The sequence below is a fragment of the Aaosphaeria arxii genome, assembly GCF_010015735.1.
Source record: "Aaosphaeria arxii CBS 175.79 unplaced genomic scaffold BU24scaffold_1, whole genome shotgun sequence".
Lineage (NCBI taxonomy): Eukaryota > Fungi > Ascomycota > Dothideomycetes > Pleosporales > Aaosphaeria > Aaosphaeria arxii.
The window spans coordinates 361,855-385,518 of record NW_022983474.1 but is presented as its reverse complement, the minus strand read 5'-3'; the positions used below and the strand labels follow the sequence as shown (position 1 = coordinate 385,518).

Sequence of the window (23,664 nt, the reverse complement as noted above, 5' to 3'; positions counted from 1 at the left end):
CTTAAGTATGGCTGAGCGAACGGGAAGCCCTGTTTTCAATGTCCAATGGTCGTATGTATCAGATATGCCTTTTTGTTGCCACTATATACCTACATTCCATTTCACAACCTCCCAACCCTCGTTTTCGAACAACAACTCTTGCTCCTCAACCCCTAGCACTATGACGCGCCCGCTCCACCCCCCTCCTTCAAATGCCCAACAAACCTCCCATGAATCCCCCTCCAATTCTCCTCGCACTTCCCCTTGACAGTCCCGACAAGCAACCTCGACGCACTAATCTCCACATCCTCCACGAGACTCCACTCGCTCCCCTCGCCCCCTTCGTCGTTGTGCTCGCCGTCCGCGCCCCGCACCACCTCCGCCGTCTTGACGAGCTTCCACGTCGTGCGCTGCACGAGCCCGAGCGGCGCTTTGATAACCCACTCCACGCCGTCGTCCGTGTTCGTGAGAAGCGATTCGAAGGTTACAGTTGAGTCCCACAGCCCGGCTGGGAGCGCTTTCATGTGGTCGGTTACTTTGTAGCGTTTGGTCTGCGGGGTGTCGGGCGGGGAGGGGAGCGTCTCGTAGTGTGCGAGTTCGGGGTCGAGCCGGATGAGGAGGTCGTGGTTTTGGAGGTGGGTTATGGCGGTTGGAAAGGTTACGCCGTGGGGGAGGGTGGTGACGTGGTGGAGCTTTGCGGTGGTGTTGAAGACTGGTGGTGGAGTTGGTAAGGATGGTTGAGGTGGAGGAGGGTCTTAGGTGAGAGTGAGAGCGTGAACGTACATGAGGACATCTTGTATGGCTGGTGGTGTCGTTCAGGAAGTCTTGATGCTGGAGGTGAGTCTATGATGTGATCTCAACGGGTTGTGTGAGCGAGCAAGCGTTCTGGGCGCGTAACGAAGGGTGGCTGTTCAAGCGAATGTTTTCGGCTCCGTCTATCAGTAGAGATTCAAAATATTATGACTAGGTGAGGTGAGTTTCTAAAATTGCAGATATGAGTTGTTAGGGAATGGGATGAAATGAAGTCGTGAGGTCGAAGATCCGCAACGACTGTCATCATAGACATTCTGTTTCAGGTTATTAGCGACATGTTTTAGGTTGCCTTTTAGGGAAATATCGCAATCTAGGCTGCAATTTCACAGATGGGTCGACATTTCTGAATTGACCATGGATCATTGCAAGATGAAGGTATATCCATGACTCTATTGCTGTGAGTACCTGTTTGTCGGACTTGAAGGTGGGGTTGCTACCTCCTCCCTTCGAACTAACCGGATAAGAATAGCGACAAAGAATCAAGGAGATACTCTTCTAGAATTGTACACTTGCTTATATGTGGGAGTATATACAAAGCGTCTGAAAAATCAAGTAAATAGCAAGAACCTTAGGAATATGTAACTCCATTGCAATGCATCAACATGCTCATTGCGATCTACTGTTCTTTATGTAGGTCACGATTGAGCCTACGGTCATGCAGAAACACAGACTAATCTCCGACATCGATGCTTTGACACTTCGATTCAAGCCTTATCACCGCTCAATTCTCTCCTAGCTATCAATTGCTGATCGCAGAGAGTAACTTATTCTCCCCGTAGTACTCATACTCCATACTCGTGTTCATGTTCATAGAATGGCAAACAGCGGGGAATCGGAGGTCCAGCATGGCGATCTCGGCACCGATCGGAGCTTTTCTACGCCGACGTTGAATACCCATGACGTGACCCTTCTACACCTCGAACGTACCTCAGAACAACCATCAAATACAGATTTTATGGCTTAGACCGTGTCTAATATCATCAATGAATTACTCCAATGGTAATTTTAATCTCTTGACAAAAATTGATCAATCAATTGCTGCATCACCTGTGTAGCTATGGTCATATATACCAGATCATGAGCTCATAATGATATACAACTTCACATTCCAAACAACCAATCCTGGCACGATCAAACCGGAGCTCAAGGGTTGCCTAAAAGGATGTTTATAGCGCAAGTACTAATGTTCTAGCTGCCTAAGCTTCATCAAACAGAGCTCTCATACGAATAGCTTTCAGATCCTATAAAACTGAAGAACACCCCTCACTTCCACCCACTCTCCCGCCCTACCGCTCTCCTCCACCAAATTTCCATCGACACCATCGCAAACATGTCCGACTCACTCGGCCAGCTGTTCACACAACAGCCTCCAGTGCTCTTCCGAGTAGCTCAACTCGTCGGAATTACCGGAAGTGCATTTGTCTTCGGTAGGAAAGCTTTGTGCATTCACCCTTGACGACCCAAAGCACATAGCTAACAAACCTTCAACTGCAAAGGCCAAAATGCGTTCCTCTCCTACGGCGCCTGTCCTACCATTATGGAAGCTCCCGCTCCCCTAGCTGCCCGCCAATGGGTCAAAATGTATAACTCAGCACACATCGTTGGCCCCATCACCGCCATTGCGAGCGGTCTCTCCGCCGCATACGTTGCCTACAACCGTACGTCCCGTCTCCCCCAACTACATATCCCAAAATGAAACAAGGAGAAAGCCGAAGGACGCGGAAGCACAGAAAACTAACACCCAATCCCCAGAGGCCCCCGAATCCCTCGCCTTCAAACTCAACGTCGCGGCCGCCGTCCTCCTCCCCAGCATCGTCCCCTTCACCTACGCCTTCATCGTGCCCACCAACAAGAAGCTCTTCGCCAAAGCCGACTCCCTCGCCGCCACATCTCTCGACAACAAGGCCGCGGAAGCCGGCGTCGCGAAGGAGGAGACAGTGCACGCGCTGATTGACAAGTGGGCGACGCTGAACTTCGCGCGCGCGTTGATCGTGGGTGCGGCGGCGCTGCTGGCGGCGTGGGCGGCGGCGGATAAGAGGGAGGTTGTGGGGTTTAGGGAGATTGCGTTGGATGTTGGGGCGAATAGGTTGGGGAATTAGGAGGATGGATGTATGTGTAGGATGAGGGAAAGAGAGGGAGTGTGCTGCGGGGGTGTTTGGGAAATATTGTATGTATATATATCACTCAGAAACCGTAAGATTATGTTAAGGTGGTTATTTTCATTTAGAAGTCAATTCGCTCGGTATACCTAGGTAGCCTTTGGCATCCATTGTCAGAAGAAATTTCAATTGATTCCATGTGCATAACTTTTGATAGAGCATGCTCCGGCAGCAATTCCAATTTCCACTACCAGCCCGGGATGCAGCACTCCCCTTTGCCATGCCCAGCGCACAAGCAGAGCCCGTAGAAAGCTGAAAGAAATTCCAAAACGCCCGGTTCCAAGAGACCCCATTCCCTACGATCGAAAAAAAGAGAAGAGGTGAGAAGTAAAGGCAGTCGCCCCGCAAGACCAATGTGCCATGATCCATTGATCTGACTGCGTCTCGGCCGACTGTGAAGTAATCCCAAAACGCCGGTTCGAAGAAACTCCACCCTCAATAACTTGGAAAAAAGAGAAGACGAAAGGAAATTTGGGATGTCATCCTGAAACATCAAGGTGCTGGGTCCCGTTGGCTTGATTGCATTCTCAGCACATGACACGGGGGTGAATGGCTGCTCATTTCCCATCTCAGACATATGAGGGAAGGCATATGGCCCAGCATGGATCGCAATGCTAGAACTGCAAATGGTAGAGTCCGGGGCTGAACTCTAGTTTTCTGCTTTGCGCTTTAGATTATGTTGCTTTGTGGGAGTCGACTTGGTTCCTTTGCGTCCGGACTGTGCTGCGCGAGCAACTTTGAAAAGCTCTATGATGTCGGCCTCGGCCTGCTTCGATTCATCTGTTTGATGCTCGCTTGCGGTTTTGCGAAGCCAATGGTTGATGTCGATATTTGTCTTGGCTCCTTGTTTAAGAAGGATCTTCACGAGAGCAATTGATCGGATTCGAATAGCATACCTCAAAGGGGATTGTCCTACTGGGTTATAGCCACGGCGACCCGAGAACCTCTCCACTGAAACGCCTCTCGCTACAAGTAAAGGTATAAGGTCTGTTTGATCATTCTCAATGGCGCTCATCAAGTAACTTTGGGAGGGACTATGCTGAGGGGAGATGTCGATATGCCTTTGCTGGATTATTCTCTTTGCAATGTCTCCAAATCCGCGCTTACAGATGTATCTGAATGACTCATTCATCCGCCGTTGATTCTCATGGCTATGGCCATATGGAAGTGTGTTAAGAATCGTTTCGATATGATCTTTACGCCCTGCCGCGGCTGCAATCGCCCACCACCCAACCACACGTGCGCGCCAGAATGCCTTGTGATCCTTTTGGACGATATGAAGTAACAGCTCAAGAGTTGAGTTGGTTTTCATACGCATCGCTGCAATTATCGCTCTGTGGAGAAGATCTCGAACCCGATACGTTTTTTTGGTCTTTTTAAGATTGTGCATAAGATGGACGACCGAACCCTCCTTTCCCTCGATTACAGCACATTCAAGAGGGTATCCAAGAACAACTGACTCCTGTTGTACGTCCAAAGGATGGTCGAGAATTAACTTCTGGAGAAGGTGTAGATCCCCAATGGAGGCTGCTGCTGCAATTCTATCCACATTGCAAACACGTGAGCCATCGAGATTATGACTGCTACTATCCCAGGAACGCCAAAGAAGCGACCATATAGGGAGATTCGATGTTACCCTGCACAGAATCTCGATGCATTTTTCCATGGGGTAATTTTGCCTGTCTTTTGAGCTCTCCACGAAATCATTGACAATAGCCTGTATACTCGAGGGGACGAAAGGGTGGCAGCCGTTCAGCTGTTTTATTCGATATTGGAGATATTCACTTCGAATATGGACGTTTTCACTTCGGATTGCAAGGAAATGAGTTCGATAAGGGTCGTACATGCCTCGAGAGTAGGTAGATTCCCCTCGCTGATAGATTGTAAGCGGAGTAAACGAAACACCTTGAAATGCCTGAAGTGGTTGCTTCGCTAGAATCTCGAATTGAATGAAGGACTTGAAAGTTTCTAGTATCCTCGGTCAACACAAAGTCACAACCTGAAACGTGACTATAATGCTTACTGCAAACATCGCGTCGAAGCCAGGCTTTGACGACGCCCACATCATCAACGTAGAGTCGTATGATTTGTTCCAGAACCTCAGGCGGAACATCGAGTAGATCCATGGTAGTGAGCTCTTGTTCAATCTGCTATCGCGGTTGGGGGTGTGTGAGGAGCTTTATGTAAGGCTGCGAAGTGATAGAGGTACGAGTTAAGTATGAGGCTTTTGAAATATACTGGATGGCGAAACGAGGTTGTGGAGTGGTGATGGAGTAGTAGTGAAGGTAAAGGAAAAGGTAGTAGTTCGAAACCCAACGCGAGGCGAACAGCAGCCACTGGCGGTGAGACGGCACGAACGCAAATTACCTCCACTGATCTGATCTGCGGAATGACAAGGAACAAAAGCAATCTCACATTAGCGTTACTTGCAGATGGTGAAAGACATGGTGTAGGTAAAGGAGTGCTTCAGTGTTGGTTAAATTAAAATCCAGAGTTCATCTTAGCTAATAACTCTATTAAAGTAAGGAAAAACGACGGAAAGAATCGTCCAGTTCCTTTTTTCTATATGTTTCCCATGCTCATAAGATTTATTTGTGCCCAAGCTATTCCGAGTCTTCACCACCATACAAACCACCACCATGCAAAACACCACCATGCAAAACACCACCATGCAAAACACCACCATGCAAAAACGCTCTACAACATATCTCAGCCTGCTTCTTTTGACTTTCTGGACAATCCTTTGCAGCTTCGCGACGATACTCGTCAAAATTAAAGTCTGCCTTGGCTCCATGTTCAATGAGTATGTTTGAAACAGTAGTATGACCATGACGAACTGCAAACTTCAGAGGGGACTCGTGTAATCGCGCACCACAACGGCAACCACAGAAGTCGTCCACTGGATATCCTTTCTCTATAAGAAGAGTTACTAGATCTGCCTGTCCATATTTTATGGCACTAAGCATAGGGTTTGAGTGTGGGTCGAACCTGCCCGGGGGGATGTAATATCCCTTCTCGATGAGTCTTCTAGCCATGTCTCCGAAGCCATTGTTGCAAAGCTGGTCGAAGCCCCAATCTTCCGAAAGCTCCATTTCGTCCTCCTGGAGCTGCGGAAGATGATTGAGAATGGTGTTTAGGAGTCTACGGTCTTCCTTATAGAGTGCCGTCTCCCACGATTCTTCTACAATACTTGCGTAGATAGCGGTATGGGTTTTGCCGAGACATTCGAAGATGAGCTCCATCATGTCATGGTTTTTCGTTTTTCTCACGACCCCCTCAAGCGCAAGCTCCAATTGAACTGTGTCTAGATCGTCTAACTTTAGCTTTGGGAAAAGGTCAAGCACCATCTTGACCGAGGCCATGTGTCCTCCAGCCACAGCAGCTTGGAGTGGGAAGCCAAGAGCGTCTGACCGTTCCAATACATCCATTGGATGATTGAGAATCAACCTCCGGAGAGCTCGCTCGTCTCCTATGGAAGCAGCAGCGGCTATTCTGTCCACATTGCTAACAATCTCTTCGTCATCATATTGCCATGTTCCGTCCCGTGTTCCGTACCCTCTTAGTAGTATACCTGGATTGTCGGTTAGGGCCGCTATACACAAAGCCGTAGTATATTGTTCTTGTAGATGGCCTTCATTCTCTTGCAATTTCACCACAATCTCGGCGTTGATACCCCTCAATTTCAAGGAGATTACCGGTGGAGCGTTGTTTGGCTGCTGGATTCGATATTGAAGGTATTTCATACGCTTGCTGTGCGTCAAACCTTGTAGTATGAACTTTGGAGGGGTGCGGTAAAATGCTTGCTTTGGTTGCTTCGCTAGAACTTCGTATTCTATAAAGTAGTTGAAGGTTTCTGGTTATCTACTGTCAGTACATTGTCGAGGAACGTCGCCTTTGAATCTGGGACCTTACTGCAAACATCGCGACGAGACCAGGCTTCCAATATGCCAACCTCGTTGACGTACAACTTGATGATGAGTTCCACAATCTCAGGTGTACAGTCTAGCAAACCCATTATAGTAGAATGTACGTGGAACTGTTATTCCTGTCAGGTATGTGTTGTAATGTTGTTTGGAGGTTATGGTGTGATGAAGACAAATACGAGCTCGATACTTAAATACCAGAGCAATGTGTAAGTCAGAGGTAAGTGCATATCAAGCAATGTGATGTCCTTCGTTGATATCAGAGCAACCCATGGGTTCACAATCAACAACATAATCCCTTTTCGTCATTGATCTCAAAGGAACAGGTAAGTTGAGAATGGACAAAGTCTTTGTCTTCATTGAAATCATTATCCAATACCAGACTGAATAAAGGCTAACGTTCTAAATTTAGCTTTCGTAGCAGACTAAGATCGTTGTGACAATGAGATGGGATTTCCTTGTACTGGATCTCGGAGCCTATCTTGGCTGGGCTTGACAAAGACCACGTAGTGAAGACTTGTTCCGAATCCGAAAGACCATATCGCTTGCATGTAAAGGTTCTGCAACTGACACGCACATTGTTCTAGGTTCTAGAATCTGCCAAGTAACCAAGAACGATCTAGCATCTCACTTTAGTGTTACTTGCAGATGGTGAAAGGCTCGGCGAAAGTGAAGGGATATGCTTCGCTCCTGGATCAATGATGTTATACTTTATCTTATTTAATGCCTTGATGATGCTCATAGGTCATCTTAGGTAATGCCTTCAGTGAAGTAAGAAAAGACAACTGGTAAAAGATCCAATCATCTTGCTCCTGTTTCTATGCATTTTCCATGACTATCATCGAATCCATTTGGGATCAAATCATGATACGGTATAGTCAGCCTTCGTCACTCCTGAAAAACGTTCAGCAACTTTCCCTAGCCTGCTTCTGTTGACTATACCTATCATCCTTTTGGCTTCACGATAATCATTGCAATTGAAGTCTACGTTGGCTTAATCTTCAATGGACATATCTGCAACAGCAGTATGCCCATGTCGAATAGCAAGCTCCAGAGCGGACTTTTGCAACCGTGCACCACAACAGCAACCCCAGAAGTCGTGCACTAGATAAATCCCCCTCCGATAAGTAGACATAAGGAGAGGCAGCTAATCAAGCGCGCCAATCACGGTTTCTGAGCGGTGGCCATTCCGCCGGTATACTAGATCCTTTCCATCGTAGGTCTTGTTCTTTTGTGTCCGCATTGTGCGGTGTGGCGCCAGCAGCGTTGATAAGCTCTCGTATATCAGCTTCAGCCTGCGTCCATTTATCTCTCCTGTCCTTAGACGCTATGATGTACATGGTAAAAACATCATCGACATTGATGTTTGTCTTGGCACCGTGTTCCAGGAGTACCTTCACGGCAGTAGTTTGACGAAGTTGAATAGCATAAAATAGAGGAGACTTATCCGGGCCTCCCCATGGCATGTCCGGTGGATAACCGTGCTGCAGAAGGAGACGTAGCATATCCGCTTGTCCATGCTCTATGGCGCTTACCATATGAAAACCTTGCAAATATTTAAGATATCCTTTTCCGATAAGTGCTCTGACAATATCTTCGAATCCGAGCCTAATAAGATGATATGAACTCAGAGTGACGCTGCTTTGTGGGCGTGGTGGAAGATGATCGCAAATGAGCTTTATGAGCCCATAATCCCCCAAAGCTGTTACCAGGTCCCACGACTCCTCTATGAGGTCCAAATAGATATCATCGTGGTTTTTCTTGATGGATTTAATGATAACCTCGATGACTTCAAGTCTTTGTCTTTTCGCTCTTGTCATTGCTCCACGAATTGCTCTCTCTACCTTGCGTTTCGATTCCTTGGTCCATTGTTCGATTCTCGTTAGATGTTCAAGCAAAACCTTCAGCGAAGCCATCTGCGGCCCGACTACAGCAGCCTCCAGTGGATAGCCAAGTACAGTCGAGTGCTCTATCATATCCCCTGGGTGATCAAGGATCAACTTCTGGAGCCAGTGATTATTCCCTACGGAAATAGCGGCAGCAATTCTATCTGCATTGCTGACAATTGCATCATCTTCATAACCACGTTGACTGGATGTTTTAAATTCCAGTATATTAAAATTGATTGTGGCGGCGACGTTGCAAAGAGTCATGAGCGACTGCTCTTGTAGACGACTTTCTTTCTCTTTCGAATTCTCATCAAGTTCAGCGCAGAGGTCCATTAATCGTTGTGCAGTGATCGGACGGTCACAGTTCGGCTGTTTGGTTCGATATTGAAGGTATTGCATCCGATGGCTGTGCGTCAGAACGAGCTTTTCGAAACCTGTGAACACATGTCCAAATGCCTCCCCTGGTTGCTTCGCTAGAATTTCGTATTCTATGACTGATTTAAAGGTTTCTAGTTTTCGTTCGTTAGTATGTTATCAAAAGGTTATAGTTAGACTGGGAACTTACTGCAAACATCGCGTCGACACCAAGCCTTTGCAATTCCAACCTCGTTGACATAGAACTGTACGACGAGGTCTAGTATCTCAGTAGGAATACTTAGTAGAGACATTGGAGGAGAAACAGATCAAGTTGTTGACGTCGTAAGGTTGTGGAGTGATGAAGACAAAATGTGGGGTACTTATAGCTCAAATCAAAGCTTAATGCAACAGGTAAGTTCAAAGTGAACAATGCATTAATCTTCATGGATTTCAAACTATCGTTAAGTTCAATGAACAATGAATGATTATGTCTTCATTGATTATGTCTTCATTGATTATGTCTTCAGTGGCCACGTGCAAGGACCACCAACTGACCTTCACCAAGAAGTGAACGTAGGCAACCGTGCAAGGGCTCTCTCTCCTCAATCTCATCTATAGTGGACAACTATCTCATCCGGTAGTGATGCTTGATTACCTGATGCACTGTTACCTGGGATATTCTGTAAGGAGCTAATCTCCCTACCCTCAGTGGCTGGATAGCTTTCTCGGTTGAATTCGAATTCAGTATTCTGATTGCAATCAACCAATTCTCCATCAGGTTGATTGCGTAGGATACTGACCCGTGGCAGCGAGAGTGAGACTCATGCCACTACTGGATCGAGTACAGCTGGCAGTTATTCTGGCCGGGCTTGACATATCCACGTGGTGAAGAATCCAAGTGAATTCAAAAGATTATAGCACTTATATGCGAGAATTTCGCAGCTGACATGCATACTCTATTCCCTAGAATCTGCCAAATCACTGAAACCAATCTATCATTGATATTTTAATGCTCCAATTTGTATTATCTTCGGACTACGCAAAGTTATTTTGGAAATCGATATCGTACTTCGCAGCCCCATTGTCAAGGTAAAAGTTCGTCGACCATGGGATATTGAAAAGGTCCTCAATGCGTTTCCAATCTCTATGTTCATCAATCGGTAGCGAAACATCCTTAAATCCTCCATTCAAAGTTTCCGGAACGAGATTGTAGTGAGGACCACCATCACTTTTTGGGGCTTTGAACAAGGGCACCAGCCCTTCTTTACGAAGGTATCCTTGGGACCATAAGTTGTGCAGGAAGATACGAAGGTCTTGGTTGGAAGTTATGTGACCCGTATCCTGGACCATTCCACCCGGGCCTATGTTAATGGAGCTACCTCTGGGACAGGAGAATTTGGCTCGGGAATTCACGGCCTGCCCGTTTTTATCATTCCATTGCTAATATTTCTCATCTCAGTCGTTCATGCGTAGGCAAATTAGAAGCAGGATTTCAATACTCACAACGCGCCAGTATGGACCCCAGCCAGGTACGTGCCATATATAGCGGGTCTTGCGATCATCAGGATCAAACGCTTTGTTTGAATGATACGCGGTTATGGCGGACTGTTTAGTCTGTTTGAGCATTACTGGTCACCCAGACGCACACGTAAAACCTACGATGGATGTATACATGTCAAATAGACGACTTCCTTCAAATATCAATTCATCGAACCATATAATTGGCGACGAAAAGTGAAGGTGCAGAACGACCCATTTGTTGACGTGTTTGTGATCTGGCCGGTCTTCTCGATGATCTCGAAAATAGTGTAATAGATACGAATTCTCTTCTTGAGCTGTCGGATCCATTCCACGACGAGGGCCAATCCAATAAGCGAGCTCTAGAAATGGGCTATTTTTTCTGTCTATTAGTATCTTGTACGTTCAACACCCACAGAATATAACACAAGGGTGATCCCATGCGGCGGTACACGTACCCAGGTTCTCCATTGCCTTGGACCGCAGCGTACCACTCCCATCTTGCGTAATGGAATGAAAGAGCACCTGCAGCAGGAATCAGTTGGGATATCCATCCACTAGGGGTGATAGAAGTACCTGCGTTAATACCGGCCAAAATCCAGCCCAAAGACGGTATATCGGGTTGAGTTGGATTACCTAAGTTATCATCTATGAGGCGGGGACGAAGGCTGCTTTTACCGCTAGTATTCGTCGACTTCGTCTCGTGGTCTGGTCCTAGGTTAGGATGTAGGTAGCACACGCCTAACGTCTCTTTGGCTGTCTCCTCTGCCAACTCACCCCATCTTCTGGGGTCCCTTAATACTCGCAAAATTATCCGCCGCGATGTTTCTAGGGGACGCATTTTGAGATAATCTACCAATTGAACAAACTTTACTCCATCCATCGTACTGTCGAAGATTCTCATTATCTCGCGCTGCTCCCCAACTTCGTTCCCACGACGTTTAGCTTCAAGGACAGCGACAAGATACTCAACAAGCACTAGCCAATCGTGCTTGCAATCTTGACTAAATTCCTGAATTGATCGTTTTGAACTCTCCGGTGAGTGCTCCTCTGTGTCGTCAGGGGCAGCCGAGTCGTAGTTAACATCCTGGTCACTGTTTACGATATAATCAGTTCGATCTGTTGCTGCAGAGTAATTCCATACATACTATTCAATCGGTGGAAGCGACTCAGGTGGGCATTTGTTTTCCCGGCGGTCCTTGAGATATCTGTGAGGCAGTTAATGCAAAGTATCAACCTTGACACCAAGTCCAACTTGCGAGTCCAAGGTCCTCTGAAATATTTCCACATAATTGTCGCGGTCCCCTCTGACTTCTCCGCGACAACAGTATGCCTCCTCGCCTATTGTGCAGTTGTGCTTTTGCACAGCGAGCATGACGTAATTTTTGGGACAGGATGGCTCGCACACTTTGTCGCTGAACCTGTGCGTCTCCTTGGAATACCAACCGCAGCCTAAGAACGACGAAGGAAGTGTTCCGTCATGGCAGCAATAACTTCGCAGCATATCTAGGTACGATATCAGTGAGATAGACTTGGGTAACGGAGGTAATCTGAACGGACTGTTCTCGCATGCTTCCTCTCCTCCAAATCCCCTCGAAGCTGTCAAACGGACCTGAGGGTATTCCTTGCTGCACCAATTGCCACTGAATGAACACCCATGCCATTTGCATTGCGAATATGCACTAACGGAACGGCCATCTGAGCAACATGCAGTCTGATGTCCACCATTCGAACAGTTCGTTTTCGTAGATCCGACCTCCACCTCCGAGGTAGCGCAGCCTGGCGTGCATTTTTGACCGTTTTGCAGGCCTCGCCACAGGCAGTTGGGAGTGGGTTGGCCTGTGGGACAACAGAACGTTTGGAATCCTTCGTCCATGCAGTGTTCGTGGTTGCTCATTATCTTACCGGGCTCTCCTCCTGCTATCGTTTTCGCCTCAAATCCAGCATCGCAAGGCTATGTGGTGTGTCGAGAATTAGTGCAAATTCTTGCAGTGTGGATGTAGTAGTAGCATAATGCTGTTGATTCGATGGAAAGTTGAACTCACTTCTCCGCAGTTGGACCATCTACACATTATGCTACTTTCACCACCGGGTGGATTGGGGGCGTCTCTAGGTTCTAGACTTTTGGTACTCGCCGTGTTGAATAAGATATTTGTCCATGGCATAGCAGCCGCAGCCGCGACGAACAACACGGGCCAGCATCTCATGATCAGACAATTTTTGGAGTATCCTTAGGAAAGACTGTGGATGCGTAAATGATATGAGCAGTTGCGAGGTACTTATCATACAAATATACTTGAGGGCCGCTGCACTTGCTATTGCTTCTATGTGCTGTGTTGCCTGTCGGAGTTGGACCAATACGACAGTAACGAAGTACAGCACAATATGGGAAACTATCGAACGACATCTAATTAATTTCATTCTCTAGTGTTATATCTTGATCATGGCCCGTTTTTAGGTAAATAATCGGCTACCACTGTGCCGAAGCTGTTCCCGTCGGGAAGATGTATTACAAAGATGCAGAGACACAGCGAAGAAGGGATTGGAAGCATAAGTAGTATCTCGCTACTATCTAGATTGAGTGACTTGTCTCCGGCGTTTAATTTACTCCAACTACACAGCAACGTATTTGATATGTGATTTACCAATCTCTTCGTCTTATCCAAACGACACCATCGCTTAAAACTTTAAAGTTCATCACACGAAGCACCTCGCGAAAGCCAGACGATGACACAGAAACGTCTCGTGATGATTCCGAACTCACAAGAATGTTTGCTTCTCGAACGATCCGAACACAAGTCCACCGACACACCATATCCCACAGTCACCTGTCAATCCCCCCCTTTTGCACATTCACACCTTCGCGAACGTTACTCGTACATCTGCGGACTTTTCTCGCCTCTATCAACCTTACACCATATAAATCACACTAATTACAAATAACTTCGTCGCCGGTCACGTTACGACTATTCTCATCTCTTCCCACGTACGACGAATCCGTGCTTTGAGATATTTCCAGTTTCTCACGGTGAGCCGATACGGCTGTACGAATGTGCATCTCGCCTATACCTATACGATGTTCATCGCAGCGCATGACTTTTCGTGTTCGCTAGGGAATTTATGTGCGAACGCTCAGCCGTGTCCTGAATATGCTGGGCGGAAATGGAGAGCTAGAGGTTCCTCCTTGAAGACGCCCAAATGCGCCCTTACCAATTTCCAGCATCAATCTAGACAATGCAAAACCAAACGCTAGAGTCAATGTACGGACGTCCCCCTTGCCACCCATACACAACCACAGACCCAGCACACCAACAGCCATGCCATACACCTACACCGACCCAAGGGGTGAGTGGCTCCGAGTGCAGATGTGCAGGTGTGTATGTTTCACGTTTGTGCGCCTGGCTTTTTCTCCCTTTCTCGAACGCCACCGCCACTGCTGTTTGTTCGTATACGTGAATCAGAGAGTCGATAGAGTTTCCTACAGAGGTCTCGATAAGTTGAATCGAAGTGAACCACTCCCTTGGGTGCGCGGGGAGGTGTTAAGGTTTGCGTGGTTGCGTTGTGGGTAGGTGGGTTTGGTCTTGCTTTTATTGAAATGTCTATTCTTATTTGTCAATGTATGCGAACGACATTGCAGTTTCGCAAGAAGACGATTTGGTTGAGCTAGAGTGTAGATCAAGTTCCGTAGATCGCAAGATTTGGTCTATAGAACGTGGACGAGGATAGAAAGAGTGTGCGTGTGAAGTAGAAGTATGTAATTTCGATATCCGCTAACTATACAAACACTTCGCTATGCTATGCCATGCTATGCTATATTATGCCTCGCTATGCTATACTATACACCTTAACAGAACTCCCTGCGGAAATAAAAGTAGACAAGACTTGAAACAAATTGATGGAATCCTTTCCGCTCCTTTGCGCCTAATTTCTCCCCTGTTGTTGTCTATCTTTCTTCTCGTAGGAAACGTCTTGCTGGAAAAAGAAACATTGTTTGGTTGGATGTTTGGATGTTGTTACAGTGTGCGTGTACACGGCGCTATTTTCTTGCTTCGTCCCCACCCTCACCAAATGAGAAAATCCCCGACGTTGGTGTATGGGAAATGTTGTCGCTGCTGTTCTTGTTCTTGAGGCGTTCCGCTCAACGTCGCGGTAACGTAGGTCTGGAAAAGACCACACATAAGCCAGACAGGTCGGTCAGCCAACCAGATCAACTCGCCTGCACGCCCAAGCTTGCCTCCTTCCTTCGTCCCAAGGCGCGCACTCTTCCTGTCCGTTTTGTTTAATTGCGAGGCTACCACACCCCCCTTTATTGTGAAACGTCGGGGGAAGGGAGGATTTTGCCACGATTTCTCCGCGGAGTATTTTGTTTTGATTAGGAAGATGATGCAATGGACCACCACGGTGCCACATGCCCACAAAGAGGTATTGCGACGGGTTGGAAGTACGGCTTGGTCGAATGGGCAGTACGGCGCAGAGGCATTTTCTCATCGTCCTTCCTTTTCGATATGGCAATGGTCGCGCGATCAATGTTTCCGGTTTTTTTAAGCGCCGGTAGCGAGGTCGTGCTTGGTTCGGGTATCGCAGCGAGGGTTACTCAACTTCAACTGCGCATGTCCATGGGCGGACATATTTCTGTCGCGAGACTGTGCAAAAGCAGCTGTGTCCTTGGAATAGGCCTCCTCCAGCCGTGCGAGGTCTAGGTTGACATGGTTGGAGTACGCCACCAGCTCCAAATGGTGAAGAGAGAGCGCAATGAACATCTCGCGTGCGAGCCAATGTTGCTGACAGCGAGACATTGTTGGCATCGTGATTGGTGTTATTGCTGATTCCCAGCAGGTATGAGTCGAATTGGGGATATCTTCAGGTATCGCACACCTCCTCTTGGGATGGGTGTTGCACCGACGGTACAACATAAAGAGCATGGAAAATTTGGTCCGCCATATCATCCTCGATGTCAAGAGGTTAACTCGTTGCCATGACAGCTCCAGGTCTAAGGAACCCTGGAAAAGGACATTGAATGTAAGAATAACACTTCAGCTTCGGCGGTCCTGCGGCGTGACAGTCGCTCGTATGCGTGGGATGATACAACAATGATCGTAGGAGGGATGCGACCTCGCTTCCGGATCGATCTGGGATTGCCATTTCCAGGTAGTCAATTTTCCGGGGTTGATGCGAAACGACCAAACCCATCAGGCAGTCCTCCGTCCAGTCCAGTGGCCCTTTAAGGCCGCATCAGCCTCAAATTTATGAGCCTGACTTGGCTACCTTGAGCTCTGTCTTCTCTGGCAGACCCTCGTCCCAAGGAATGAACTTCTGTCGGGTGTGTGTCGGCATGTGCTTTACCAACGCTGGCGGAGCAGGATCCCAATTGATTTTGTGATCTGGGGTCTCGTTCTTGAAACTTTCCGATGCGTACCCTTTCGTCTTCTTGACGTAAATGGCATTGTCTGGGTTGTCGTATGCTACGTTAACAGAAGGTACGACTGCAATCTTTCCGTACCCGTAATACCAGAGATCCTTGTCGAACAGTTTCGGCTCTCCCTGGAAGGCCTCGCCCTTGTAGTGTCCTCTGAACTTGATGGTCTTCTGCATGATGGGCTCGGCCGTGAAAGCCACGATACCGTTCCAGCACGAGAAGACCTGGAACGGCTTCCTCTCGTTGTAGCGCACGAGCGTTGCGGGGTGACCTGGGAATAGGGCGTTGACGTGTGTCCAGGCTCCGTTGTCCTCGATCCTGAAGAAGGTATCGCCAGACATGTCGCGTGCGATCCACACGTCATAGAAGGTGGGGTCTTCGGTAGCTCTCCAGTCCATGGCGCACACGTGGTCGGCGCCCTGGTATACACGCTGGTGGAGGAGCTCAAGGACGTCCTCTGGGCAAAGGCTGACATCGTTAGAGAAGATGACGGTGGTGTTCTCCGCATAGTGCTCTGGATTATCGATCAGGTCCTTCATGGCCATGTTTCGAAGCTCGGCCAGCGCCTTGATCCGGTCAACCTTCTCGCCCTTGGGGTTGATGTCACTGGTCTGGAGGAAGTAGCGACTGCCAAGCTTCGTGATTTCCTTTTCAAGCTCCTTCAGTACCTCGTAGGTACCATCGGTTGACCTCCCTTCGACAATGGACAAGACGCAATTCTTTGGACCGAGGAACTTCATGGTCTCCACAATGGCTCCAAGGGTACTGGGCAGCAATTCTCTGATCTTGTAGAGATCGAGCGCGAAGAAGTACTTGGGTCGCGAACCAGCTTGCGGGCGAAGGTACGCAAAGCGGTTCTCGTCAAGAGCGGGACACTCGAGACGCTGGAGACCCTTCCTCTTGAAGTCCATGATTGACTTGACGTAGGTTTGTGCCTGTTCGAGAAGGACGGGATCTCCCGCGGGCAACTTCTGGGGGGCTTCTTCCACCTTCTCATTCTTGTCGGCTTCTATAAGAGAATGATTAGCTGCGTCACTGAGGTATGGCGATTATAGTGAGTAGTCTTACCTGCCACGGGAGTTTCTGCGGGTTTAGCTGGAGTGGATGGTTGTGGTACGGCAGATGTGGTGGGTGCGACAGATGCGATAGATGCGATAGATGCGACCGATTCGGCAGATGCACTGGGTGCAGCAACCTCAGCTGGATGCGACCCAACACCAGGCAGTCTGACGGAACCAGCTATCTGCTGAAACTTCTGGAGGGTGTAGCCTTGCTCATAGTAACCGAAGCCAACCAGAAGAAGGAGAATGGCGGACAGTAGTATAAGTGCCTGGAAGAGGGCGCGCACGCTCCTAGTAGTAGGCATGGCGACTTGGAGCGGGAGGGCTCCCGTGTGTTAGTCAGTTAGAGCGGTGTCAGTGATGGTGATGATGCATGGAAGGTGTGCCTTTGGTGAAGTAGCGAATGTCGAGTATAGGGTCAGTGAACAGTGAGCGAGTGATTGAGTGAGCGAGTGAACGGGCGGGGCGAAAATGAGGACGAAAAAAAAGAAGGAAAAGACGAAGTTAAAAGAAGAGTGTAGTGGTAGATGTAAGAAAAGATGAATGGGGACGGGGGGGGGCGGCCAGGATGATATGTATGTAATGTGTGGTTGTGTGGTTGTGTGGATGTCTAGGTACTCTACTCTACCAGTAGGTTAGTAGTGCGACCTCAGGTTGTATGTACTATGTATGCAGTGCGCGTATGTGTCTGCAGTGCTGTGCTTATGAACTCTTTTGTTGGCTAGGTCTTTGGGGTATTATTTAAACTGCTATCTTTCATTATTACTACGCCGTACAGATTAGCTTCCCTAAAAGCTACTACCACCACCTAACTTGAGTCTGTGTGTCCGTCCGGAGGATTTAGAGGGAAAGGCCAGATGCGGTTGCTGTGCGCGGTGGGGGGTTTGAGGACGGGACCGAACGCACGTTTAACAACCACCCATGTCCTTGTCAACGAGAATAGTTTGCGTCACCCTTTTGCGTATTGATGGGATAGTGGGGAAAGGGACATGTAAAGTGAGCGAGAGTGCTTGATTACTTCATGACCATGAGAAGAAGCTGAATGGTAGTGTCGATGAACGGTATGGTATTGATGGTATGGTATGGTGGTGATAGTTTTTTGGTGGTGTGGTAAGACGAGCGGGCTGGGGCTGTACAATACTGTGTAGCCCCGAAGGCAACCAGCCGCCACCCACTGGCAGCAGCAGCCTATAATGGCCAATGACGATCCCGTAGTCTACGTTTCTACATTCTGCATCCTTCATCCACATCTACACAGTACTAGCCTCAAGGTACGTACGTCCACCGTCCACGCAATCTTCGTCAACTGCTTCAAGGCCCGGCATGATGGCCTCGTGGGCCTCATGGGAAAGGGAATTGGAGACCTTGCTGGCCGGACTCAAAGGCTCAGTCATCTCTTTTCTTTCTGTCGGCTTTATTCTTTTCCCTTTCGTATATTCTCTCCCCAAGACGATGGGTGCCCAAAGAGATTGGACAAAGTGCTTGGTAGCTCCACGTTCGCACATTTCGCTGTACATCACTTGATTCACCTCATTCACTCCGATGACGACTAATGATTAGTGTTGTTGATAAGAAAACCCGACCTGTATGTGGGTGGACAGTTCCCACCTGGACTTCCAGTTTCAGTTCCTTAGTTCCCAGGGTAAATCAACAACATTGGACAAGGTGAGGACGGAATGTCAAATCTTGTTTCCATTTTAGCCTGGAACAAGCTAATACGAAGACATAGGACATGGACCGGGGTGCACCCATAGCTATGGGAATGGCCTCGTAACACAGGGCAGCTAAGCATAGCGAACAAGCAATAATAATCACAATAACTTCTGCGTACCTTGTCTCTCTACTAACTGATCCTGGCGGGGATGGATGCGAACCGAAGTGAGATTTGAGATTGACAGACAAGCTTTTGTCCGTCCACTTTTCCGCTACCATGTCAGCATCTCTATCATCGACCAATCATGAGGAAGTAATGCTGGTTGTTATGGATTGTTGTTTGTCTAGATTCGCAATCCTACAACCCACATGCATCATCGCCATCCTCATCTTATTGACTCTTCCCATGTACGGAGTATGTTCTGTTATATAGCATGATCTTCTTAAAACATGCATCGCCCAATTCGAACATTTCTCCCCTTTGACTCCAGCCATATCTCTGTTCCACGATCATCTAGCCAATCTAAATTATCATGGTGAATACGAAGTATCCAAAACCCTCCCTTTCGCAATACAGAGTGCAAATTACCAATGTGTACAAGTACCATACAGTGTCAGGTCCGAGCGACTTTGGGCTTTGAGGCTGACACCAGCCGAAGCCATCTGAGCAGTGCGCAATCTCCACCCAACGGTCCGTAGCCTCATACTACTAAGTAGCCTAATTGCGACTCCTGCCCACTCGATCCTAACTCCCTCAGTCTACGCCGCACTTGTACAAATCGAATCGAACCCCGTTCCTGTCACACAGACCCTTGATGGCGTTTCTTGTTTCTGGCCTGCTGTCTCATGTCTCTAGTGAGTCTGTCTGTCTCTTGTCCGTCCCTAACTAGTGGACATGATCGGCTAACTCTGTTGCAAGAATAACTGAATCTTCGGAAAATAACACCTCATACATTGACAATTAGACACTCGTACAACTAAACGCATACTCCGTGGACACACTACGAGTATCAACTCTTTCCTGCGTGAGTCGCCTACCTAGATCTTGCAATGCGATGCGATGTGAGGAATTGGCATGCGATGGGCGTTAACTGGATCAGGCAGTCCCAGTCGACCCCGGACCCTAGCCAAGTCACTGTTATCAGTTCCATTACTCGTCTTTGTACGGAGCACTGCGTGGTAGGCTGGTAGCTATGTGTTTCTTCCACTCACAACTCACAAGCAAAATTACAGTAGGGAGCTAAGCCTATTTTTCTCGGCGTCAAGAAATTCCAATGCTTGGCTTTCAGATCCCCGGCCGCTCCGCTGCCTGGCTCGCGCACAATACCCTCGAAAGGGCGGTACCCACGATGCCATCGCTGGCCTTGCACAATGACAACTCGAACTACAAATCTCCATAGTTGTCATATCTACTCCGTAGGTAGTTCCTGACGGAGCAACTAAACCTGCTACCCACATAGTTCACAGCATGCCTCATAATGCCATCAATGTCCTACCTAAATCATGCTATGCGAAAGTCCAACCATGCGCGAGCCAGGCCTCACGTTTTGCAACCAAATACACAGTACCAGTCTCCGACGATCCCTCGCCGTTTGGTAAGCTCCGCCCGCGTGTCATCTCTATGATTCCACCTCGGCGGCAAACTGTGATGAAACACAAAAAACGAACTGCCAGCTTGCTGCGCCGTCGGCCGTCGAATGTCGAATGGCAAGTTGAGGCATACCAGCGTCAATCGTGTCTAATATTGCGGCTTTACATCGGTGAGCTTCAGGCGATGGGTTTCATTGCTCCATCGGTTCAGGTAGTTGGGCGGTTAGGTGGTTTGGTTGGCTGGCCTCCCGCCTTAGGGGACATAGACAAGTAGACAGAAACTAACTACAAGTAACCACACAGTTGACAATCATAATTAATCACTCAAAAGACAGCAAACAAAAGTCGCAGCAGGATCTTGGAGGCCAAGATGCCAGGCTCGTGCTTTCTAGAAGATCCTTGGGTAAATCGGACCGATCCAGAACATAGCAGAACATAGCAGAACAACCGCCGCATACGGGAGTCTAATTTCTGACAGGACGGGAGCAGAAAATGAGACAATCTGATGAGCAGAAGGATACTTGCCGTTTTAGGTAAACTATGCGCCTCGGGGCATTTGAAACCGTGAATGTATACTCCGTAATTGCAATTATTTCCTCACGATTATTGATGGGCTTCATCATACAATACGAAGCGATCGCCATTCTCCCTTTCTTTTCGTTTTTTTTTTTCAAGGTAAGGATGATGATGATGGTACGCCACCAGTAAGCACAGCAGCACCAATGTAGTGAGCGCATGCGATGTTGCCTCCCCTAGCTACGAATACGGCTGAAAGAAGAAGAGAACCGATGTCACCAGCCCAGTTGCTTATTCTTAGGTAGATTTCCCAATCTTCTCTTCATTACTTACTTAGTATCGTGATTGCCCCTCGCCCTTGCGCATCGCCCTTCTTAGAAGAGACAATCCATTCAGAGACAGCTATGAGTAACTGATTCTAAACAACAGACTCAGAGTCTAATACAGACATACAATATTGTTGGTTTCACGGCGTCATTGGCTATTCTTACCATCAGCCTTGCCACCACTATTTACCATCAGTACATTGGTATGTAGTATGGTAATGTGCCGCTACGGGTTCTGCGCCATCTATTGCTGGTGCGGCACTGCAAACTGCAGACACTTAGAATTCCGCATCTCCAGCAGTCCTCCCTTTCTCTTTCCCACGCGACACAACGATAATGCGCCAATAATCTTCTGTGGATAATCCCTCGTGCAATCCCAGGATTCACATCCTCCCTAAGCTTTTCTTCTATTGTCCCTGATTATTCACGCGTATTGGCCGCAATGCCAACAATCCTTCCTCCCCTCACGATACCCGAAAATACAAGTAACTTCAAGCATCCAACACCAAATGCCAAATGTGCCAATACCCACGCCTACGGAGTTTGTCTGCTTTCTACCTGCATTGCCCATTTCGGTTTGTATGCGTGGATGCTTCTAAGCGCCCGCCCACGAGACTACGCCCCTTCTCGCCGCCCCCTGCTTCATGCAGTATTTACAGGTAGGCAGATATGTAAATGGGTAGGTATGTCGTCACGGAAGAATTATCTGCGCTCCGTATCATCGTTTTCTCATTGTCCGCAACTGTCAACGGACACCGAACTATGTATGTACATCCAATACTCAACTTACCTCCCTGCGCCCACGCCCGCGCCTACATCTCGTATGCAGGTACACCCGTACAAATGCATTGCAAAGCAAGCATTCACTTCACGTCGTCGCTTGCCACGATAACTGCCATCCCATGTTCGACCCTCATCCTTCTACTCTTCCTCCTCCTGCACACTCTTCCCATTCCGTACATACACGATAATATATATTATATTCTCCCGGCACCCCCCTGCTCCCGCCCCTTAACCCATCCCCCTCCCCCTATGGAGAAAAAAAAACCCTTCTAGAACTCCTCCCTTCAAATCTACCCTGCACATTCACGTTCTCCCCCCCCCACGGAATTCCCCCCCCGTTATCTAGTCGTACTACGGGAATCCTAATCCCGTCCCGTCACAAACCTCGCTAGGAAAAGATGCGCGAGTCATGCAGGGAAGTCGGACTTTCTGGACCCGCTTGGCCACTTCCGGGTTACGAGCTCGTATTCTTGCGGGTAACGAGCCCGTATTGTAACAAGCTGTACTTTATTTGAACTGCGTATGGGAATTGCGTGTGCTGCCGCTGCGCTACGTTTGCAAAAGGCGTGTAGGAGGTTTTTTAGGTGCACGTGGAGGTGGCGGTGTGGGTTTGCGGTGTCCGAGGTACTCGTACCCGGGCGTTTGAGTGTGTGTGCGGCTGCTTGAGGCTCAAGAATATGTGGAGGCGGTACGAGGTAGGTCTGATGTGCATAGGTGTGTAGATACTGGCAGTCTTGTTGTGAAGAGTTCTGTGTATGTGATGCAAGTGCGAGTAGATTGTGATCTGCGGAAAATTTTGATGGAGAAATGGCGACGGTAGAGATGAGGATGGGGATTGAAAGGACTTTATGATGGCATGCTTTTCGCGATGTGAATGCAGAATGGAAGAACGGCTGGGAGGAAGAGACTTCGGGTGTGTCTGTATGTGTCACTGTTCCTGAGTTGTATTTCTTCTTATCAAACTGGCCTGGCTGTTGTTCTTCAACTTCACAAAAGTTTACTCAACTCAGTTGGCTGTTTCTGAACAAGGTAGAGGATTCATCGTCCCCAAACTGCCCGTCAGTTCCATTAGGAATTACATTACGGAACTAGTCGGATTCGGGTGGATTTGATGAGTGTTTTCGAATAGCTCTTGCTACAAATGAATTTTCTCTTCACTTCTCCTGTAGATCTTACATTATTACAGCTACGTTCTTCACATATTGTACTTATTTCTTTAACTTTAGAATCCTGATGGTTGGTCCTCATTGTTTCGAAGCTTCTTTCTCGTCCTGCTTCTACAGGGTGGTAACGAATTATTGCATCGTTCGTTCATTCGTTCGCTCTTCGGGACACGGGACGGGATTAGGTTGAGAAAACACTTCACAAAGAAAACGACATCGACTTTTACAACAGAGCTGTACGCGTCACACACGAAGCAATACGATTCAGGTGCATGCTAGAGAGTCCCGTATATACGAGTCATACTGGAAGAATAGAATGGCACGTCGTCTTCATCGAATGAGTAGATTCGGAAGGGAGAAAAGGGCCGAGATACTTCGCGAGAGGAAAGTAAAAGTTTTGAGCCTGAAGTTGTCTGGCTGTTCGGGGATGCTTCGGTAGAGGGGTGTGTGCAGTGTCGTTCGTACTCTTTACCGTTCATCCTAGCGTTGTTGTAGTGCCAGTGTCAGTGTCAGTGCCA

The 23,664-nt window shown here is 48.0% G+C and overlaps 10 protein-coding genes across 10 annotated transcripts; 3 read left to right on the top strand and 7 right to left on the bottom strand.

The window, feature by feature from the left end:
• Positions 1–158: 158 nt before the first annotated feature.
• On the bottom strand, positions 159–772 carry BU24DRAFT_456559 (uncharacterized protein; the record flags this gene model as incomplete). The annotated part of the gene is made up of 2 exons (XM_033531448.1): positions 159–691; positions 763–772. 2 exons carry the CDS (start codon positions 770–772, stop codon positions 159–161), a joined length of 543 nt encoding a protein of 180 aa, XP_033388827.1.
• A 953-nt stretch (positions 773–1,725) lies between these two features.
• BU24DRAFT_416169 (uncharacterized protein) lies at positions 1,726–3,227 on the top strand. Its single transcript, XM_033526384.1, has 3 exons — positions 1,726–2,219; positions 2,289–2,450; positions 2,545–3,227. The coding sequence occupies exons 1-3, from the start codon at positions 2,123–2,125 to the stop codon at positions 2,889–2,891; spliced, it is 606 nt and encodes a 201-aa protein (XP_033388826.1). The 5' UTR covers positions 1,726–2,122; the 3' UTR covers positions 2,892–3,227.
• Positions 3,228–3,600: 373 nt separating this feature from the next.
• Positions 3,601–5,077, bottom strand: BU24DRAFT_403593 (uncharacterized protein; the record flags this gene model as incomplete). The annotated part of the gene is made up of 2 exons (XM_033525582.1): positions 3,601–4,919; positions 4,975–5,077. 2 exons carry the CDS (start codon positions 5,075–5,077, stop codon positions 3,601–3,603), a joined length of 1,422 nt encoding a protein of 473 aa, XP_033388825.1.
• Positions 5,078–5,554: 477 nt separating this feature from the next.
• BU24DRAFT_456556 (uncharacterized protein) lies at positions 5,555–6,966 on the bottom strand (the record flags this gene model as incomplete). Its single annotated transcript, XM_033531447.1, has 2 exons — positions 5,555–6,804; positions 6,864–6,966. 2 exons carry the CDS (start codon positions 6,964–6,966, stop codon positions 5,555–5,557), a joined length of 1,353 nt encoding a protein of 450 aa, XP_033388824.1.
• A 1,059-nt stretch (positions 6,967–8,025) lies between these two features.
• On the bottom strand, positions 8,026–9,431 carry BU24DRAFT_403591 (uncharacterized protein; the record flags this gene model as incomplete). Its single annotated transcript, XM_033525581.1, has 2 exons — positions 8,026–9,272; positions 9,329–9,431. 2 exons carry the CDS (start codon positions 9,429–9,431, stop codon positions 8,026–8,028), a joined length of 1,350 nt encoding a protein of 449 aa, XP_033388823.1.
• A 724-nt stretch (positions 9,432–10,155) lies between these two features.
• On the bottom strand, positions 10,156–12,845 carry BU24DRAFT_403590 (uncharacterized protein; the record flags this gene model as incomplete). Its single annotated transcript, XM_033525580.1, has 8 exons — positions 10,156–10,560; positions 10,624–10,734; positions 10,780–11,020; positions 11,097–11,163; positions 11,215–11,757; positions 11,787–11,979; positions 12,251–12,592; positions 12,684–12,845. 8 exons carry the CDS (start codon positions 12,843–12,845, stop codon positions 10,156–10,158), a joined length of 2,064 nt encoding a protein of 687 aa, XP_033388822.1.
• Positions 12,846–14,370: 1,525 nt separating this feature from the next.
• On the top strand, positions 14,371–14,973 carry BU24DRAFT_1989 (uncharacterized protein). Its single transcript, XM_033521791.1, has one exon. It carries the CDS (start codon positions 14,431–14,433, stop codon positions 14,764–14,766), a length of 336 nt encoding a protein of 111 aa, XP_033388821.1. The 5' UTR covers positions 14,371–14,430; the 3' UTR covers positions 14,767–14,973.
• BU24DRAFT_1984 (uncharacterized protein) lies at positions 14,973–15,733 on the bottom strand. The gene has a single exon (XM_033521788.1). It carries the CDS (start codon positions 15,582–15,584, stop codon positions 15,180–15,182), a length of 405 nt encoding a protein of 134 aa, XP_033388820.1. The 5' UTR covers positions 15,585–15,733; the 3' UTR covers positions 14,973–15,179.
• Positions 15,734–15,882: 149 nt separating this feature from the next.
• On the bottom strand, positions 15,883–17,420 carry BU24DRAFT_456553 (glycosyltransferase family 69 protein; the record flags this gene model as incomplete). The annotated part of the gene is made up of 2 exons (XM_033531446.1): positions 15,883–17,063; positions 17,123–17,420. 2 exons carry the CDS (start codon positions 17,418–17,420, stop codon positions 15,883–15,885), a joined length of 1,479 nt encoding a protein of 492 aa, XP_033388819.1.
• Positions 17,421–18,360: 940 nt separating this feature from the next.
• BU24DRAFT_1973 (uncharacterized protein) lies at positions 18,361–18,957 on the top strand. The gene is made up of 3 exons (XM_033521778.1): positions 18,361–18,626; positions 18,676–18,780; positions 18,845–18,957. The coding sequence occupies exons 1-3, from the start codon at positions 18,439–18,441 to the stop codon at positions 18,867–18,869; spliced, it is 318 nt and encodes a 105-aa protein (XP_033388818.1). The 5' UTR covers positions 18,361–18,438; the 3' UTR covers positions 18,870–18,957.
• The last annotated feature ends 4,707 nt before the right edge of the window (positions 18,958–23,664 follow it).

Excerpts from the sequence above, each read along its gene's own strand:
- BU24DRAFT_416169 (XM_033526384.1), top strand. The coding sequence starts at position 2,123 with ATGTCCGACTCACTCGGCCAGCTGTTCACACAACAGCCTCCAGTGCTC. Across the intron at positions 2,220-2,288 it reads CGGAAGTGCATTTGTCTTCG|GCCAAAATGCGTTCCTCTCC; the intron begins GTAGGAAAGCTT and ends TCAACTGCAAAG. Across the intron at positions 2,451-2,544 it reads CGCATACGTTGCCTACAACC|AGGCCCCCGAATCCCTCGCC; the intron begins GTACGTCCCGTC and ends CCCAATCCCCAG.
- BU24DRAFT_1984 (XM_033521788.1), bottom strand. The coding sequence starts at position 15,584 with ATGATATGGCGGACCAAATTTTCCATGCTCTTTATGTTGTACCGTCGG.
- BU24DRAFT_1989 (XM_033521791.1), top strand. The coding sequence starts at position 14,431 with ATGCTATGCCATGCTATGCTATATTATGCCTCGCTATGCTATACTATA.
- BU24DRAFT_1973 (XM_033521778.1), top strand. The coding sequence starts at position 18,439 with ATGATGGCCTCGTGGGCCTCATGGGAAAGGGAATTGGAGACCTTGCTG. Across the intron at positions 18,627-18,675 it reads CCACGTTCGCACATTTCGCT|TGTTGTTGATAAGAAAACCC; the intron begins GTACATCACTTG and ends ACTAATGATTAG. Across the intron at positions 18,781-18,844 it reads AATCAACAACATTGGACAAG|GACATGGACCGGGGTGCACC; the intron begins GTGAGGACGGAA and ends ACGAAGACATAG.